This window comes from Cibotium barometz, chromosome 15, assembly GCF_041138505.1.
Source record: "Cibotium barometz isolate CiBa-2024 chromosome 15, ASM4113850v1, whole genome shotgun sequence".
Classification (NCBI taxonomy): domain Eukaryota; kingdom Viridiplantae; phylum Streptophyta; class Polypodiopsida; order Cyatheales; family Cibotiaceae; genus Cibotium; species Cibotium barometz.
Genome location: NC_141060.1, coordinates 9956539 through 9976880, shown reverse-complemented (window position 1 = coordinate 9976880; position 20342 = coordinate 9956539). Strand labels below are relative to the sequence as shown.

General features: G+C 38.9%; 1 protein-coding gene across 2 annotated transcripts; it reads left to right on the top strand.

Annotated features, from left to right (window-relative positions):
• Positions 1-93: 93 nt before the first annotated feature.
• Positions 94-3666, top strand: LOC147630952 (Glutaredoxin family protein). Of its 2 annotated transcripts, none has more exons than XM_086809296.1 (5): positions 94-301; positions 1318-1391; positions 2997-3095; positions 3209-3253; positions 3425-3666. In XM_086809296.1, the coding sequence occupies exons 1-5, from the start codon at positions 162-164 to the stop codon at positions 3442-3444; spliced, it is 378 nt and encodes a 125-aa protein (XP_086665422.1). In that variant the 5' UTR covers positions 94-161; the 3' UTR covers positions 3445-3666. The 2 variants fall into 2 exon arrangements, with proteins under 2 accessions (XP_086665422.1, XP_086665421.1); XM_086809295.1 differs by having other exon boundaries at positions 3209-3287.
• The last annotated feature ends 16676 nt before the right edge of the window (positions 3667-20342 follow it).

The window sequence follows — 20342 nt, the reverse complement described above, 5'->3', positions numbered from 1 at the left end:
AAGTATGGTGGGCTATCACTAACTTAGATGCCACAAGGGTAGATTCGAACCCTATACCTCAACTTAAAGGCCCCAATCTATTGCCTGTTGACTCCCTATAAGAAGATTCTTAAAAGTCTTAAGGACTTTCCCACTCACTTGTAACTGCGTCTGGTGAAGCTATGGCGAGAGCCTGTATGGTGTTGCTGCTCCTTCTCTTCGTCTTGCAGCCCTTGGCCCTTTCAGCAGAAAAGCCGAAAGCGTTCGTTAAGAGAGTGATTGCGGACCACGAGATCGTCATCTTCTCCAAATCCTACTGCCCGTAAGCCTTCTACACCCTTGGCTTTGGCGCGTGGGACGGTTAGGGTTTCTGTGTTGGAGGTTTTCCTCTACGGTTTGTTTATTGGACAGGCATGGGCGCTGAGTTGCTCTATTTGCTTCTAGTATGTGAGCCTGGATTTGTGTCATTTATTTGTCTCTCTCTATGCACAGCAGTTTGCACAATACACGCTTTTCTGCATTGAGTTACGATTTGTGTGCTAGAAAGCATGTGACACACAGTGACGATAGGGCTTCTTCTTTATTAGCCTAGCTGACAGAGGATCCTGGCCCTAGGCAAGATTTTCTTTGTTTGTAGATTTGCATCGATCTGTAACCGATGCTAATTGCCCTAATCCCATGTTAATACCCCATTGTCGGTGCCCCTGGCCCTGCCTTTAGCTCCCTCTGGGGGCTACACACAGATATAAAGACCCTAATACCATGTGTATACTCCGTCGTCCTACATTTGGCCCTGTGGTAACCTGCCTTTAGGCTATATAGATGTGTGAAGACGCTAATATCACGTGTATTCTCCATGATTACCTACGTCTGTCCGCCCCCTTTGTGGATTGTGGACTTCCTTGCCTGATCTGGTCCGCTGGCTGTGAACTTGAAAAGCGTTTTCTGATTTGACGTACATAGCTTGCATTTCTTGACCTGACCCATAAAGGTAAAGCTATGGTTTATCATGGCGTTGTGCTTTTATATGTTTCAGTTATTTCTAAAGACGAGGTCTCGTAGTTGGGAGTAAAAGCCTCGCCTGGGGTGCAGCCTCAAGCACTGTATAGCCACAATATCCTCTTTTAGTTTTGACCTTTAATTTAGTTGAGCATGTGCTTGTTGATGCATGGGTTGCAGCTTGTCATTTGTACTACATCATATGGTTGTTATGGAAATTTTTAAAGATGTGAGAATCTGTCCTTCCTTGGTTTTGTACATACACATGTCATTCTTATTCGTGCAATCAAATTGAACAAGAGTTCTAGTATTTCAATGACCACTGTGTCATGCTGTCAGGTATTGCAAGCGTGCCAAGGCTGTGTTCAATGAGATGAAGGAGAAACCTTTTGTGATAGAACTTGATGAGCGAGGTATGTATTTTGTCTTTCTCTGAATTGATTTTAAGTAGCAGTGGACATCATAGTACATAAGTTCATAAGTTCAGCATTCCGCGTTTGTCATGTGCTAGCTTAATGGAGGCAACAGTGAGGACTTCTTTAGTAGACAAGATTGCATTATCTTGCCTTATGCAAGGTAGGAGCTATTGTTTCACTTGCAGTAGTATAATTCTGTGTATTGTTTCAGGAACTCCTTTAGCTCTTCAAGTAGTAGTCAGTGATGAAGTTTAAAAGATAATTCTAAGCTGCAGGACCAGCCCGCAATCCAGTAGAAAGAGCTTGCAGAAGTTCAAATATGTTATGGACCTAAGAGGATATAGCTATGCTGGCTTTGCTAATGAGGTTGCAATTAGTAGGCTCAATCCAAAAGGCTACTTATATCAGCTGTTGCTTGTGCTATATTGACTCCAAGCGTTGGACTTAATCAATGTCCATTGGGAGTATCTGAGGAGATCAGGTCCTAGATCAAGTTATGACGAAGTTGTAGCCAGACACTTTGATAGTAATCCCCGTGATATGGGGCACTGAGGCTTGGGCGATGTGTTTGGACTGTGTAGGTCTAGACTTAGTCTGGGGGTATTTGTGATTAGAATATGATTGGGCAGTGAGCTTTCCAGTAACCCTGTCTACTGGTCTTTACTTGTGCCTTTGTACATGATGTTTTGTTGGACTCAGGCCAGACTCCGGGATTCTGGGAGCCCTTTGGAGGTATGTGCCTGTTTTAAATCCAAGGCTAAATTCAACTAATGCCTATCCCTTGCTGTTGCCATTACAGTCCAGCCAAGGATCCATGGCCTTTCACAGCTGTTTGTACAGCGCAAAGACATATATGATCAACTAATCAGCTGCTGAAGTCTTACCAAACCAGTGTCTGCCCTCTGTATATATATATTCTCAGCAGAAGCTTAACAGTCTTGTACTGTGGCTGTACCATTGCCGCTAGTGGAGGCAGACTGGACCTTTCTACATAGGCAAAATCTATTTCATTTGTGCCTGTTTTAAATCCAACGTTGAAATCAACCAATGCTTATCCCTTGCTGTTGCTATTACAGTCCAGCCATCAATGCACAGCCTTTCAAAGCTGTTTGTATAGCGCAAAGATATATATTATGAGCTACCCAGCTGCCGAAGTCTTACCAAAACCAGTGTCTACCCTGTGCATATTCATATCCTCAGCACAACCTTTATAGTCTTGTACTGTGTCTCTACCATTGCTGTTACTGGAGCCAGGCTGAACCTTTCTACATAGGCAAATCCATTTCATTTGATGCACCTTTTTCAATGCTTGGACTTGTGCTGGCGAGCTCTTTTGTAGTCACTCTTGTGAACATGCCTACTGATAACCATTTTAGAATTGTACGTGTGCTTGAATGGATCTTTTCTTGGTTGGCTGTTTGTAGAAAAGTACCCATCTGAATTGCTGCATGTGAGAATATGATGATTACGTAGAGTAGACTGCAGGCACAGCACTTTCTTTCCACTTTATCAATTTAGAGCGGTTTGTCTTGATAATCCTTTAATATGGACTGCAACTTTTCTGCATGGCATGCTCACCACCATGTCATTTGGGTTTTGCAGAGGATGGAGCTGATATTCAAAAGGCTGTAGCTGATCTAGTGGGTAGGCGCACTGTACCACAAGTGTTTATTCACAGCAAGCACCTTGGTGGTTCTGATGGTAATTCTTAATTATAACTTGAATGCTTTATTGTAAGTGAGTGGGTCTTGTAAAGCAATAAGCAGAACACTACATGTGTATTTGCTACTGATAGGAGTGTCCACTTGATGCAGATACTGTGGAGGCTTATGAAAGTGGGAAATTGGCTCAGCTCCTTGGTAATAAACAAGATCCCGAGTTATGATTGACAAGGTGTCTTATATGACAATTATCCTCACTTACTTAGCATGTAAAAAAGGATGCATGCTTGATTGCTTGAGTTGAGGTCTAAGAAGGCTTTGAGCTGATTTATTGGTTACCGAAAGTTCAAATGTCTTATGAACATGCAGAGACTGGAGCGGCTTATTGATGCAAGACCTCAACGGCTGCATCCGCCGGTTAAACTGGATCCAAGTTTTATACAGCATTGTTTATGGATGTCAGGGTGTTCAGAAAGTGGGCAGACATTTTGCCATGGAAATCAGAAATGACTTCAAAGATTTGGAGTTGGTTGTTTGAAAAACTAAAATAGATTATGGAGAAACACTTTTAAATTGAGCATGGGTATTCTCAATGTTGTCTTGAGCTCAAGTGGTAACACTACCCTTGCTGTTTAGTTAGAAAGCCATAAGCTGGAGGTGTTTCTAGAATCATAGTTTACATCGAAGTCTTTTTCTGCAAGGCAATCATCTGTGTGTGAAGGGTGTCTTGGTTGCGTGTATTTAGGTTAGGTTATTGTAACAAACCTAATGGGTCCACAGCACGAATGTTAAAATGTGTTAAGTAGCCAATAATGGAGACTTGTATTAATGGGTCCACATCACGAATGCTAAATGTGTTAAGCTGCCAATAAAATGGATGCAAGTTGCGTTGTACCCACCCATGGAACTTCCAGACACACTTGAGTAGTTTGTTACACCCCTTGGGTTTAACTATGGTTGCGTTGAACTAGTACACATGTCAGTTGAACATTTCAGCCTCAACACAGGGTAAGGACATTAGCTCCTTGACAAGAAGAGCCCTACTCTCTTGCTATACATGTGGTGGACCTTAACATCCCTACTCTCTTGCTATACATGTGGTGGACCTCATATTAAGGTCGAGTGTCAATATAGAATTTAGAAGGATGCCCTATTGACTACAAATCCTGTTCCTTTAGGTAGATTGTGCAGTGGGAATGATATCGAGCGTTTGCTCAAAAGCTGTCCCTACCATACTACTCCACCAGTCAGCAGTGGACCTTCAAGACCAACTACAGCTTTGAATGTAGTGTTATGCAAGATCAAAAATTGATTCTATCCTTTTACCTATCAATGCTTTGTTGAGGTGAACCCAAGCTAAGCTGGCTAAAGGAAAGACATTAGGAAAAATTTAAACTCTAAAAGGGTCCTCTAATGTTAAAAAGCGTCGTCTAAGAAGAGCCATGTAATCACTTCTTTAGAAAAAGGGGACCGTTGTGAATCTTACATCAAAACCTCCACATGTAACATATTGCCAAGTGCTTCAAAAGCAGATTATGAATCTACTACACCTTTAGGAGACTTCTAAATAGAGGGGAACTATAGTTAATCTTGATGGTCTAACTATGCAGTAAGCTAGAGAAATGCTTGATAGAATTATTGGTTACTACTTTAGGAAAACCACAACATAGCAGAAGGATTCCAACCAGGTAATTCTTACACTAAAGAAAATCTAAGAACTTGGTGGTATTAGATTGCATGTAGAAACCTAAACTATTGACATGGGTAAAGGTATTGCATCACTTGAAAAGATCTTACTAAAAAAAATTAAGCAAAAGATGGAAAAGAGCACTATAGAAATTAGCTATGGAGGATGAAGTGTTGTGATCTCAATAGGATCACATAATATTGGGAAAGCATTCAGAAATTGATTTTACCAAGGATAGCTTTAGAATGATCCGAATTTTCATATAAATTCTTATCCTAAGGAATTATCCGAAAAAGTGGTTCAAGATCTTTCAATTAATAGAAGATGAAGATGGAAACAAAGGCCTCCAGAACACGATAGTTTGGAGAAGTGCATAGATACACCTGCTTACTTTCCAACAAATGTGCAGAGATGAGGGAGCCTTAAAGATGATGAAAGCCTACAATGAAAGGGGATCTTCCAGGTAAGCTTTGTGACACATGGAACGAATCCATGGAGTAGATGCTTGTAGTTGTAAAGAATACATAAGGTTTTCTAAAAGAAAGCTTTTCAAGAAGGTCTTTAGAAAGAAGGTAGTCAACACTCGTGACACATGCCTTCTCTATGCAAGAAAGGCCACTATGCAAGAGACTTCCCCAAGGCCAACAAGAAGAATTTCAAAGCCCTTCTAACCCAAAATCCAAAATATGAGAGTCCAAATTGACCCAGAACTCATTGGAGATATCCTTGAAGAAGTACTCGAGGAATTAATAGAAGCAGAAGATGAACCAAGTCTTCCTCCATTGACTAATGCTCATCCCTCCTCATCTTCCTCAGATTATGGAGAAGAAATAGTTAAATCTATAAAAAATAATGCTTTTAGAGCCACCATCCCCAAAATAGAGTAAGTTAGTACTTAAAAGCTATTTTAGGGGGGTCAGAAGGTATCAATGAACCTTAATGAGTGTCTTTTGGAGCATTTCAATAGTAGTTATGCATGGGACACCACAAGGTTTAATGTTTAACACATTGTTAGAAATTAATCACACTATCAATAGTGATATGTGCAATGTAGAGCAAGGGGTATTCTTCTAAGTATCCACCCTTATAAAAAAAGGTTAAAGAAATAATGACACCTTAGCGAGCTAGTAATGAGATGAGCTTATTGTTAGTAATTTAGTACCAAAATACATAGTTCATCAAATATAAGCTTGAATCTATCGTGATTAGTCATTAAAAGATAGATAAAGAATTTAAAGTCCTAGGAGTTGATAAATATGCCTTGCATTGGTGGGTAATGAAAAAACTTGATCAAGCTAAGCATTGGCTATGCTTAATTAAGTGATAATAAATTGATCATGGCTAATGAATATAGAAAGTTGAGTTTTCCCACAAATTGTAAAGTTTTTTAACTAAATAAAGAGAATAAACTAAATCCATAACAAAAAAATCAAAATTTAAAAACATCTTCAAAAAAACCTGATTGCTTGTAGGAAAGCTAGCATCTTAGCAAACAAGTTATTATGTGAAATGGCCAATATATAGCTAATGAAGGGGACTATATGTCCATTAAATAACTACCTAAATGGTAGTCATACTACACTTGGATATAGGGATGAGCTTGGTCTTTCCTAAGGTTAGTTGTCAAGTTATATACACTGTTATGGTGCCATTGCATAAGGCCTAAGGTCTCCCACTGGGTCTTAGAATGGTGTGACCACTCTTCCCTCTTCTAGCTGCTCTTCTAAGTTAGCTCTCACTGAGAAGAGCCAAGGCTAGGTTATAATTTGATGAAAAATGTGACAGAACTACTTAATAATCATACTCTTACTTATTCTCACTCTTCATAACCTAAGTGTTGTGACCTCCCTTGGAGATTTCTATGTTTGAGCTCACCTTCTATTATCTTTTGCAATAAACTATCGGCAATCCTTGTGATCACCTTGGTAGTGTGGCCCTCTGCGATCACCCTTGATAGTGGCCCTATGATTGCCTTGTTGAAGGTGCCCTATGCAATCACCTTGAGGTCCAGGGTAAGGTTCTTTGATGCACACTTCCCAAGGAGGCATCTTTTGGGACATGGACCCCCTTTTTTGGGGGCGAGGGCCTCGATATGTGTGCCAGCATGTTCGGGGGCGACTGTCAAAATTGTTTTCAGAGAAATTGTCCAGGGAGTTTCCTGGTCGCAGGGGTGCAATGCGTTCGTCAATCGGATACCTAGACAAGCATTTATTAAGGTCGGAAGTTTACTATACTTCAACAAAAAAATTACGTAGAGGCTTATCCCGGTGTTTGTTTTGAGTGCTGTAAAATCCTATACTAGGGTAAAATCATGCATAGATTTCAAATTTGGACTCAGAATTTTAGGATTCCAAGTAGAAATATCTCAATTATTAAAATGATGATTTTTAGACTATAAAAGGACCATAATTTCATCTATTGAATGGACATATATTATTATTGAAGATGGGCATGTTACACATCTTCTTTTTGGCCTAAGTTCTTGGTGAGGGTAGCACTAGAACCTACTGAAGCCTTTGGGTCAGAAGATGCGTAATCTAAGTCTTTTGCTTCTTTTGTTGGAGGAGCTATCCTGTAATAGTAGATATCAATTATGTCAAAATGCTAGGCTGGTAGGGGATTCTCTAGGCTTGTATTTTTTCTAATTTTTTTGTATTTTTGTATTTTTTGCTAACTGCAACTTTCTGGAATTGGGGTTGTAAGGAGTGAAAACTAGATTGGTTTTTCATAGCCATGGATATCTAGTGATATTCAAACTAGTTTTTTCAGTCATGAATATCCAAAGATATTCATTCCAAAAAGAAAGGCTATTTTCTTATAGAGAAATGCATATTAATGGTAATGGTCATGCTAATGGAATGATGCAATAAAAAATGCAAAGTGGGAGATTGTAAGGGCATGAAAAACCAGGGCAGTTTTTCACGCGTGTTTTTTTGGGAGAAAATCATGGTTAAGAAATGTTAGTTTGTATGTTGAGAAATGATGTTGGTAGGGGTGTTAGAGAAGTTGCAAGATTTTTTTTAAATAGATTTTGACCATGGGCATGAAGGTCGAAGATTTTCACATCCAAAATTAAGTGATAAGAACCCTAGATTTAGGCTTTGAGGGGTCACTAATGGTTGATCTTGGGCACTTGTCGTCTTTTCACAGTTGATCATTTCGGTGTGAAACGCTAGATTGGTTCTTCACGGCCATCACATGTTTGGACATAGACCTTTTGTGGGTAGTTTTAGGGGTTTTAAAGCATGGTTAACGTGTGTAAGATTGGCAAAAAGGTATTTTGAAGGGTTTGAGCAAGGCAACTATTTTTGAGGGTTTTTGCTTCAGCTCTTTGTGAAAGCCAAGTTGCAAGTTCTTTGGGTTATATGTTAGCAAGGTTTAAAGGAGAGTAAAACACACATGCAGAGACAAGAGGGTGGGTGATGTGAGTTGATGTGAACTTAGGGTCTAGCTATTTGCTTGTGGTGGAGGCGGGGAACATCTAACACACATCATAAGACAATATTAATAACGGTGATAGAAAGACAATATTAATAGTGGAGATAGAAAGACAATATTAATAGTGGAGATAGAAAGAACATTTGTGGAGCCCCCACCTTTCTATAGGTCAAGGAACTCTATTAATAGGCGAGTGATGAAGGATGTGGTGGAGATCAATCATAGGAGCGGTGATGGAAAGCAAGATGCAATAAGAAGATTTTGAAAAAGATAGGCAAATAGAGAGGACATCTGGTTTTACTACATATAAAACGTGAATGCCAAATATGGGGAGATTGAGTCATTAATAGGGATGGCAACACGTGTTAGTCTATCAAATTTCCCTACATGAAAAATGTTTTTCATGGCCTTAAAAACTAGGTTTTTTATGGACATGAAAAACTAGGTTTTTCATGGATGTGAAAAAGCTAGATTTTTATGCTAAAAAATTTTCATTTTTAAACTGATGTAAACTTCCCCATAACCTCTGAAACCCTTTTGACACCTTATATCATCAATTTGATGTACGTTTTGGCCATGACAAACTGAAACTGAAACTCACGGCGCAAGTATTTCCATATTTTTCACATCAAAACATCTTTTGAGTTTTGTGAATTTGAGTTGAGCTTATGACTTCTCATGTTGCCTTGAAACTTTCTGCATGTTTTTTGTTGCTTGTAAATCAACTTTTATTGGCATGAAAAATTCAAGCTACTCACAGTCGTGTGAGTATCTCCTCGTTTTTCCCGTCAAAAAGCCTCTTGATTTTTATGAGTCAGAGCTCAGATCTTGAATCCCCATGTCATATTGAAACATCCTATATGATTTTTATTGCCCTTGAGTAAATTTCTTTGGGCTTAAAAAACCCAAGTTATTTATGATATAGTGAATATCTCCTAGTTTTTCACATCAAAAAATCTTTCTAATTTCCTATCTTTAAAGGTGAGTTTTTGTGTCACAAGATCCATCCTTTTGGGCATGAAAAACTCAAGAAATCCTCATGGTTGTGAAAATCTCTTGGTTTTTCACATCAAATATTTCATATGATTTTATACCCATGGCTTTATAATTTGATCTCCTTGACCTTTAGCATGTGTCTTATTTTCACATCGACTGTTTCTTCTGATTTTATACCCATGGCGTTATAATTTGATCTCCTTGAACTTTAGCATGAGCCTGCTCCACCTTGTACCACCTTATGGATGGCTTTATAATTTGGTTTCCTTGACCTTTTGCATGAGTTTGCTCCACTTTCTACCACCATATGGATGTCACAGCTTGACTTAATCAATCTACCTTCTTTTTAAAAAAAATTTCTCTAAGCTGTAAGTTTCTCCCCCTCTATTCTATGGTAGTCTTTTCTTATGTGCTTGTGGAGGGTTATTGTTACTGGAGATCTTCTAGTTCCCTTTTTCGATTATGAATTTCCTCTTCCAACCACTTGCTAAAACTAGTCCTTAGATCATTGACAGAGGCTAGGATAGTTTCCTCATCCATTTTTCACTTACCCTTGTCATTGACTTTGATATCTTTGGTTCAGCACCAGTTCCTTCTGCTTTTTGGCTTGCTCATCGATGGGATAAGTCCCTACTTGTAGTTTTTGTTTCCCTTAGTGGTCTCTCCTTTTATTAACATTGTCCTTTGCACTCTGTTGGTGCTTACCTCAAGTGTTTCAATGGTTTGGCACCTTAACCTTTTATACTGTTTTGGTATCCAAATTTTTGTAGAACCTTGGTAATAATACCCTTGTCCTGTTAGCATTGCTCTTGGCACACCCAACAATTATGATTGGATATTGTGTGCTTATGTTCCTTGTGAAGCCATTCATGGTATTGCTCCTTTTGGTTTTGTGATACAGGCTTTTCTCTATTCTTCTTTGGTAGCCAAACCTCTTTATTTTCTTCATAGTATCCTTGTTCCTTCAGAAGGTTGACCCCAGAACAACCCAACATTCTTTGTTTCTTGCTGATGTGAAACTTCGCTACTTTTGAAAACTATCAAAGTCTTGACTTGCCTTTTCTTGTTGGTGTTCATCTCTTGGCTCCATAGCTCATCCTTAGAGTTTAAACTTCCTTGAATCATTGTCGAGGTTTGATCTTATTATAAACTTTGGGACCAAAAGGATGCATTCCTTTAGCCATCTTTCATTTGCACTTAGATGTTCTGGCCCTTCCATTGTATGGAATAATCCAACATAGCAATCCATGGTCTTCCTAGCAATCCATGGACTTTCTTCCATTGTATGGAATAATCCAAGTAGAAATCCATGGTCTTCCTAGCAATACCTACTCTTCTATCACACCTGCAAGCATGACATATACCTTTTTGGCCCACAGGGTTATTGCAAACAAGAATTTGTACATTTAGATATCCTTCAACCTTAGATATGCTACCATGGAAACTTCAGGTCTTAATATTGGTCAGTATTAACTCCGGGTTTCCCAAGGATTCCCGTTTTTCATATGACATGAGATTATGACTTGCTTTTGTGTCCAATAAAGCTATGCTTGTGTTAATGTTTCTAGCCACCACTGACACTTGAATACTAAGCTTTGCAGGCTTGATATATAGGTGATCATCATCCAGGGATGATAGTGTAGCCATGTTTATAGATAAGGTTTTACCCATTCTCTATTTTTCCTTATTGATCCTACATACAGCTTCCTCTTATGCAAGTATTCTTTTAATGGATTTGGGTTAACATATCCTGTGTCAGTGGTCCATGATAAAATTTCAACTTGCTCCCATTGATGCACCCATATGTTTAAATACCATCTAGGGTCACAATTCCAATCGACCCTTGAGGAGTAATGTAACCTCTCTCAGTCAACCTTTGCCGTTGATAGAGATTCTCAAACTAGGAACTATGTACTCTGTGGGAATCAATGTGTCAAGCCCACAAGTTAACCAAAATGGGGTGTAACCTATTGCTACATTGTATGATGTTGTTCGATAAGCCTATAGAGCCGTTGTGCACTTGTGCTCCCAATTTGTTCTAATTGCTTGAACTATTTTTGTTGAAATTCCACATCATATCTTGTTCATGCTCTTTTCCTAGTTGAGTAGGATGAAGATTGTGCATTATCATAACGCCTATCATGAGGTGATAAACCACAAAGTGTGACCCTTGGTCACTTAAAATCTCCAAAGGACATCCAAATTTGGAAATGGTACGAGCGTATGTTGTACCACTTTTGGTAGTACTCCCTTCATATCCATATATTTCCAGGTAAAACAGTCCTTAAATTATTTTCATAGCTTAACCAATTTTCTTTCTTCTTAAAGGGTTAACTTCTCTCGAATGTTGTGGAGTCTTAACTATGTGTTCTTAGTTTCTCCTCTGGTTCAACCCATTCTTTTACATCTCTTCACAGGGTAAGATTGCTACAAAGTGTAAGGGTCCAATAGGCATTTTCACCTTTGATGTGACAAGAATGCCATTAGGGTAGCTACATCTCATGGTCCTTGTGCTACTTCACTATCCTTACTAGGTTTTTGATCCCAATTTTGGATTGATAGCCTAGTTGTTTTCAAGTTTTTCAATTTTTATTTTTGGAATATTTTTCTATACCTTTTAGGGTTGTTGGCATTTTTAGGGCTGTTTGTTCAGAAACTATTTGTATGGGGACACTTTCTTGACTCGACCCTGTTGAACCTGTTTAGGAACTATCTACGTAGGGGTACTTTCTTCACTTGCCCTCATTGAAACTATTTCTATTGTCCCTTCATCAAAACCATCCTAGATTAGGACCATTGACTGACCCTTACCTACCTTTTTTGGTCATCTCCTCCTACCTTTTTTTAGAGGTAAGAACTGATGAGACTGGTGGACATTCACTTTGTCTTTGTCCATCTGGTGGTTTTGGGCATGTGTTAGCATATTTAATGTTGCTACAATACATCTTGATTGTACTAATCAGGCTTGTTGAAGGATTGGTGGGAGTTGATGCTTCCCCACTTGTGCCTTTGTATATGGATAATCCTTAATCAGGTGTCCACTCCACACTTTGACGTGTAGATGTTAGAGCTAAATAGCTTGTTTGATGGAGCTTGCTATTGAGTAGAGGTACTCACTTTGTGTGGTCACTCTACTATCCTATGAGGTCCCTGACAACAATTAAATCATTATATTGGGGAGACCTCTGAGTTATTATGTTCATGTATCTCCCCTTCCATTGGACAAAGGTTTGAAACAAGCGTAGTGGCATTGTGATTACACAAAAATTGATGGTGATCTAGAAAGATTCTAGATGGAGGATGTCTTACTTATAAGAGTGCCTTGAACATAATGAGAACAATGATAAACTAAGGCTACCAAAATAGTATATATATATTGAGATATGGAGCTCAAGCAGTGCTATGGACATTGATGATTTGTTTGAGTGATGGCTTCTGCATTTATGCCACTGGCATGGTTGGTTGATGTGCTACCCCAGTGGATGACATAGGCTATGTGACAACAATATACTAGACTATGGCATATAGTCCGGTTCACACAATGGACCCACCATTATATGTTATTGTAGAAGAGCACTTTCCCTACGCTTATCTCTTTAGTTTAATGGTTATATAGAAAAGAAGAAGGTAGAAGAAAATTCATCCATCTACCTCTCTTATATCTTGCTCTTTCTTATATATGTGTGGGTGATTACAAGGAACTCAAGCTCTCCCTCTCACCCACATTCTCTTTATGGTATTAGAGCTCCAGTTTTTATGAAAGCTAAGGAGTCAAGAAAGAGGTAATAATAAGAACCTTACAAGAAAATTCATCCATCTAGCTCTCTTGTATCTTGCTCTTTCTTATGTATGTGTGTGGGTGCTTACAAGGAAATTAAGATCTCCCCCTCCCCCACATTCTCTTTATGGTATCAGAGCTCTAGGTTTTATGAGAGCTAAGGATAAGAACCTTACAAGTGCATGTGTAATAGGATACATGATATCATCATTTATTTTTACATACCCCGATTTTTCCATTTTTTGCATATCTCTAAACCACTCTCCATGATTGGTCATGTGTTTAGAGGTACTTAAATTAACATACCATACATATCTACTAGGGTTCCTTGCATTTGTAGTCTCATAGAACCAAGCATATGCTGCATCACAAATAGTTTCTCACTTCTATGTTCAGCTTGTTTGCTTGTTGAAAATATACATAATTTCCTTGTTTGTGTAGCTTCCCACTTTTGATGTCATTTTTCATTTTATGGGGCTCCTTTGCTACGTGACTTAGTTTGCCACAATTATAGCACTCCATGCTATTTTCACTATGGTTTCTTTTGCCATCTACCTTAGCTTCTCTGGCTCCCCCTACCTCTAGAGTAGCCTCTAGCTAGAGTGGTAAGGCATTGGAGAGGTGTGATTGTGAAGATTGAATTGTTAACTAGAATACCTACAATATGTGATTGTACAGACATTAAAGACATCATTATACAGAGAGGATGTGGTAATCACGCTATCATTCTTTAGCATATGATTGGTGATGTGGCATTAACATCGTGATTGGTGACATGGCATTAACATCGAGATTTTTTTTGTCATGATGACTGGTGATGTGACACCGTGATTGGTGATGTGTCACTGTGATTTATGGGGGTGAATGATGATGTGTCATTGTGATTTGTGGGGGTGAATGATGATGTGTCACTATGATGATTGGTGACATGTCAAACACTATCATAATTTTACATTGTAGAAATCATAGCTTCCATGGGATATGATTAACAATAAAAAAGTGACATTGGTAACTAGAATATTTTAAGGGAGTGGTTAATTATTAGTTTTAGTATGGTGATAATTCCATGATTTTACGGGTCACGGGTTCCGTAATTGTGCAGAATCACAATCATGATGGCTAATTCATGTGTTTGATTGAGGGAGGAAAGTGCTCAAAGAGAGAATAGTGATTTAGATTGGGGGTTGGGAGGGGATTGAAAGATAGAAAGCATGAGGAAACATGGAAAACATAGACATGGGAATTGAAAACCCACCATTGTGTTTTTTCCTCTTTACTAAGCATAATAGCCATTGTAAACAACACTAAGCAAGTGAGAGAGACAAAGAAGGATCACCAGTCCTACTTGTAGTGGGTGGTGCTGGCGGGTGGAGAGAAGCTAGTGGGTAGACAACTAAAGAAGAAGGGGGCACAAGCACAATGAAGAGCTTCACAATGAAGGAGACAATAAAAAAAGATTAGAAAACAATGAAAAAAATAGAAAAAGCTACCTATTCAAAGCCAAGGGGATCATGACGAGGGCAGGTGGAATAATGGCTTGACACGTGGCACAATGTAACTAGTCTAGGGATTTGTGCTGTGATCATATGACAAACGGCCAGCATGATCATATCATAGTCGGTCGTGATCATGATGACGGTCGATGTGATCACATCATCTCACGGTCGTGATTATTAGAAAATCATGTCAAGTGAATTTGCAAATATGGATTTGATTCATTCATGTCCAGGCATATATCGCTAACTAGACTAAAAAAGGTGATTTTCATAACAATTGTGTGGGCATGATTTTGTAGTAGGTGGGGGAATTACAGCCGTGGTTCCCCCAGAATCATGATGATAAGACAATAATGTCCTGGCCATTAGTAGAATTAATTTGGGTCCTGATGCATTTGGTAACTAATTTTGGCCCTCCAAGATGATGGTGGGAAGAAGTAGTTTGACGTGATTTTGCATAGTCACAACCATGATTTCATGGTGGTGACTGTGAGTTTGTTAGAGAAGGTATTAAGTTAGTTAGTCCTTCGGGGCTTATTGTGCAAAATCATGGTGTTTTCCTGGCTTGATGCTCCATAGGGCAGGCCCAAGCATATTTGGATAAAGCTCATAATGTAAAGGGAGCATGGCTGATGTAATTTTTGTAGCTCCTCTGTGAAATAAAGCAATTCTTACTGCATCCATTGAATCAGCTAGTCCATTGAATTTGTATCTAGGTCTTATGTGAGCCTCTCCTTGGACATGTGGTCTTGTTGGTCTGCTATGAGACAGCTTTGCCTTTGAGGTAGGGAATTGGGTAATTCACCTATTTTACCTCAGTTTGCCTAGCATCTTCTGTAACATCGAGTTGGGAATATTCTTGTGGCTTTTTCTTAGGTTCCTGTGGCCTCCTAGTCACATGTTCAGTGGTTACTGACTTCCGTCTCCATTCCCACTGAGTCTCCATCTTGTTGACTTAGTGAGCTGCTTAGATCTTAAACTAGGTCTTGTCTTTTTTGGGTACCCAAACTTGCTTTATTACTTGACATGGTAGAGTAGTGTGCTTGGTTGGGACCCATTTTGGTTGCCTATTTCTATGTCCACTTTTCGTGGTTGGGGTGATAAGTGATTGCTGAGGAGGTTTTTTTGCACATAAGGCTTTGCAACATAATTTTGTGAGTTGGGCAGCCATATTTTCATATTCCCTTCATAGTATCCCTATGATTTTAATAGTATCCCTCTAGGATACTTATGGTGTATTGTGTACAAGAAGACATGGTAGCATTTTGGTTGGCTTTGGTTGCTCAAATTTGAGATGGTGGTTGGGCTATATGGTGCTCCATAGTGGTAATGTATATCTGTAGCCCCCGATGCTGCTGTAAATATCGTAAAGGTAGACAATGGGGCAGAAAAAGAACAAGAGAAACCACCAGAGGCCATGGCTATGACAAGATCACAAGGACTTGTCAAGACGTTGATAGGTAGGAGTGCCGAGCCAGAACCGAAAAAGAAGCCAAAACAGTGGTGGGTAGGGCAGCAAAAAGTATCTAAGAGCAAATCACCAAATTAGTGCAGAGCGGACAAGGGATGGTGAGGACAATGTAGGAAAGCTCGCCCCCTAGGAGAGCATCTTGAGGAAAATCTAGAAAGGAAAAACCTGGTCAAGAGAAGAGAGGATATTGGTGCAGGAAAGATGCCGATGTCAAATTGCCAACTGGAGCCAATTATGGCCTAGAGCAGGATACGTGTCTTGAGAGAAGAAAAACAAGGAAATATGGAAGGGATCTAGACCAAAAAATTGACAAGAGGAAGTTAGGAATAGGAAAGGGAAGTAAAAGTGAAAGAAGGAAGGATGCATGGAAATCAAAGCATGTCAACTGATAGGAGCAAGGAATACAACCTGTGGGAGGACCTTAGCAAGATAAAATTGAACATCATGATGCTGGATCAAATGCTGAATCTAGTTCCCACAATTACAAGCAAAAGTTTCTTCAAACTATAGTGCCGAATTGTAATTTGGTGCAGATGCCCTTGCAGAAATTGGAAAACCTGACAACTGAATGCAGGAATGTGGAAATAGTCCAGGACTATGATACATCCGTTCCGAAAGTGACCATCAAGATTAGAGGAGAGATAGTGACAAGGTCATTCTAGATGGAAACAATCCAGGACTATGATACATCCATTACGAAACTGACCATCAAGATTAGAGGAGAGACAATGACAAGGGTCATTTTGGATGGAGGATCAGGGGTGAATACAATATTAAAAAGTCTGGCTAAAAAGCTAGAAATTACTGACATATGCAACTAGCCCCGTTCTAGATTTGCATGGCTGACCAGAGAAGTGTAAGTTTTTGTGTGAAAGTTTTATCGTGTACTTTTTTCCCCAGAGTGAATCTCAAAATTAAATTTAGACATATGCCTATTTATTAATATTGAAGAGAGAGAGAAACAAAAAAGGTACATCATCAATAAACCCCTCTTCCCACCCCCCCCCAAAAAAATCAAATTTATAATGTACCTCCCTATCAAAGTTACAATAAGCATGACTTCATATTTGAGAAATCTCACAAAGAGTGGTGCAAGCCATAATACGGCCTATTTAACAATACTCAAGAAAGAGCAAAAAAAAAGATCATATAAATGTCTACAAATGACCCAAAATGTCTATGAGACTAAAATATGTCATATATGATCCATGAATAAACTATATGCTGGGTATGATCTATGAGACTAAAATCCTAGCTCCTAGGAGATTTTTAAAGCTTCACAACAGCTTACTTTTCCTAACGAAACTCCTAGCTCCTAGAAGGGAGGGCAAACACTTTATTTAAATAGAAAGACTCTCATTTGCTAGTTTTAATTTAGGCTTCTCTAGGAAAATTCCAATATTTTTAAGTTTTTATATGAAAGTTTTGTTGTGTATATTATTTATATCTTTAATACACACTACATTTTCTTCTATAATAGGAGGGAGGGCAAAGAACGCTTGATTCAAATGGGAGACGATCATTTTTCTATTTTTTCTCTATAGGAAGATTATTATATTTTTGAAGCTTCATATTATTTAGTATAAGGTGTTTTATCCATCCCCCCCATCAATTTCACATCGTACCACCCATGATGAAATCATCAGTTTATTAGAATGTTTGTTGAATAAATGATGTTCTCACCACATGGGTACCTAGAAAGAGAGACAGATCAACATTAGAAACAACCTTTCCTCCATAGAAAGGAGGGACCTCCCTTTCTAACTATGAAATCAACTTGGATTGTGTATTCCGATTTGTTGGTGTGAGTGAGATTCCATCTTTGAGTTAGTAAGTCAAAACTTTGAGTTAGTAAGCCAAATCAAGATGATGCCATCTCAACAAGCATGATGCTAGAGAGAGAGAGAGAGAGAGAGAGAGAGAGAGAGAGAGAGAGAGAGAGAGAGAGAGAGAGAGAGAAAGGTATGTTGTAATGTGGGCTTAACAAAGAGTGGTGTAAGCCATAACAAGGCTCCTATTTAACAATACTCAAGAGAGAGCCGCGTCGTGAAAGTTTTTTCACGTGTACTTTGTCCTGGAGAGAATCTCAAAATCAAGTTTAGACATAGGCCAATTTATGAATGCTGGAGAGAGAGAGAGAGAGAGAGAGAGAGAGAGAGAGAGAGAGAGAGAGAGAGAGAGAGAGAGAGAGAGAGAGAGAGAGAGAAGGTACATCGTTGACAAACCCCCCCTTCTTTTTTATTGTACCACCCTATTATGGAATTAGCTCAATGTTAAAATGATTGTAACATGGGCTTATAAATAAATGATGTCTCCACCACCCCACATGAGCATGTGTGTGTGTGTGTGTGGGAGAGAGAGAGAGAGAGAGACAGAGACAGAGAGACAGAGAGAGAGACATTAGGGAAAACCTTTCCGTAGAAAGTTTATGGCTATAAGATGAGCGTGGATTATATATTTGGGTTTGGTGAGTGACGGAGATTCCATGTTTGAATTCAAGATGCCATCTCAAGCATGACTAACCGAGAGTGTAAGTTTTTTGCATGTAAGTTTTTGTCGTGTACATTTGCTCAAGCGTATGTATGTATATCTTTAGTGCAACATCATGTTCCCTTATGTCCTGGAGGGAATCTGAAAATCAAGTTTAGACATAGGCATATATATTAATATATATATCAATACTCCTCCAGGTGGTCTATCCTAAATGATTACATTGTGTAGAGAGTGTGGCTAAGAGAGAGGATCTCAAGGCTTGTCATACAATAATCAAAGGGATTCATTCCACATGCCAGGAGCATCATCATTAGCCAACGATCGGACGTTGCATGATGCCTTGTTTTGTAACAATACTACACACACACATTGAGAAACAATACATATATATGCATATGCATGATGATGTGGTGCGTTGCTTCATTTTTACGAAACGTTTATTATGATTAAAGGAAAACTAGATTGCTTAGGTACCCTTATCCTCTTTATTGCTTGTACCTATGCATTGTCAACTTACTTTAAAAGAACATGTGTACTTCCATTCACGTATAAACATCTTGAAGCACTTGAATGAAGATGGACACTGCAACCCATATCATTTATGTAGCACGTCTTCTTCGTATGCGTGTCTTTCTCAAGTTTATATGAACAGCTTATAGAGCTTGAACGAGCATGAACATCAAGCCTATGATTATACTCGATGCGAAGAATCGATGGACATCAACACAGATCTTAGAGTACATCGCAAGGTAGATAATTCCAAATTCATTACCACATTTGAATCTAAGTTACATGTCATTCATCAAGTCATAATATTTTCATTCTCGTTTGTGTGAGTGAAGTTTTAAAAAAAAACCATACATAAAGTATGGCAATTGACACAGTTCTCCCCAAAATTTAATAAACATAGGAGAATGTGTCCTTCCCCCGTTTCCCAAATAGCACTTTCGATATTGAAAGTGGGCCAAAACACCTTCAGTGTTGAAGGCGGCCATTAGTCCTACGTATTAATTTGTGTGATACAAAACTCATTTTCAAATGTGGCAATGAATTTGTAATTTTCTAATTTGCGAGGTACTTTTGAATCCCTATCAAACATAAGAGCAAGCTTCAAGCTCATTGATTGCGGATGTCAGTCTAGCATTGCTTCCAAGTATGCTTTCAAATTCATGTTCATTCGAGCATTTCAAATATGCTCTACACTACACGAAGTATCCTGCCCAAGCACTCACACAATCTTGTTTTGCAAGCTTTAGAGCTTGGAGTGCACTTGGTTTTGATGATGATGATGATGATGTGTGTGTGTGTGTGTGAGAGAGAGAGAGAGAGAGAGAGAGAGAGAGAGTACATGCTTGCATTTATGCACCCGTGTCAGCACACCAAAAACCACAACTCTAATCAACCTGTATAGGCTTTGTGATTGTAGCGGTTGGACCTTTCAACACACACATCCATTGATTGCCAATCCTTCTTGCCTATGTTGCTTTCTAGCTTGCGCTCTACTAGTTGTGCGCTTTGCTTGCTTTCTCTCACATAAATACCACGTTAATGTTTCTCTTCTATGGAAGGAACTTTGATGATATGCTCATGTGTTGTTGATTCACACAAAAAAACGAGGAGAAGTTGAAATCCCCAAGAAAACCCACGAATCACAGGTTGCCAAAATCCATCTTCCTTGTAGATAGGCTTGGTATCACGATGCTTTTTAGCAAAGAGAACTTTGGTGATATGCTCGGGGTGCTCTTGATTCACATTAAAAAATTAGGAGAAGTTGAAATCCCCAAGAAAACCCACAAATCGTAGGTGGCCAAAATCCATCTTCCTTCTAGACAAGCTTGGTGTCGTGATGCTTTTTAGAAAAGAGGCAACATCATCTTTTTAGCAAAGAGGCTTGGTGTCGCGATGCTTTTTAGCAAAGAGGCAACATC

Coding starts and splice junctions, on each gene's coding strand:
- LOC147630952 (XM_086809295.1), top strand. CDS start 162: ATGGCGAGAGCCTGTATGGTGTTGCTGCTCCTTCTCTTCGTCTTGCAG. Junction 302..1,317: donor TTCTCCAAATCCTACTGCCC/GTAAGCCTTCTA, acceptor TCATGCTGTCAG/GTATTGCAAGCGTGCCAAGG. Junction 1,392..2,996: donor GATAGAACTTGATGAGCGAG/GTATGTATTTTG, acceptor TGGGTTTTGCAG/AGGATGGAGCTGATATTCAA.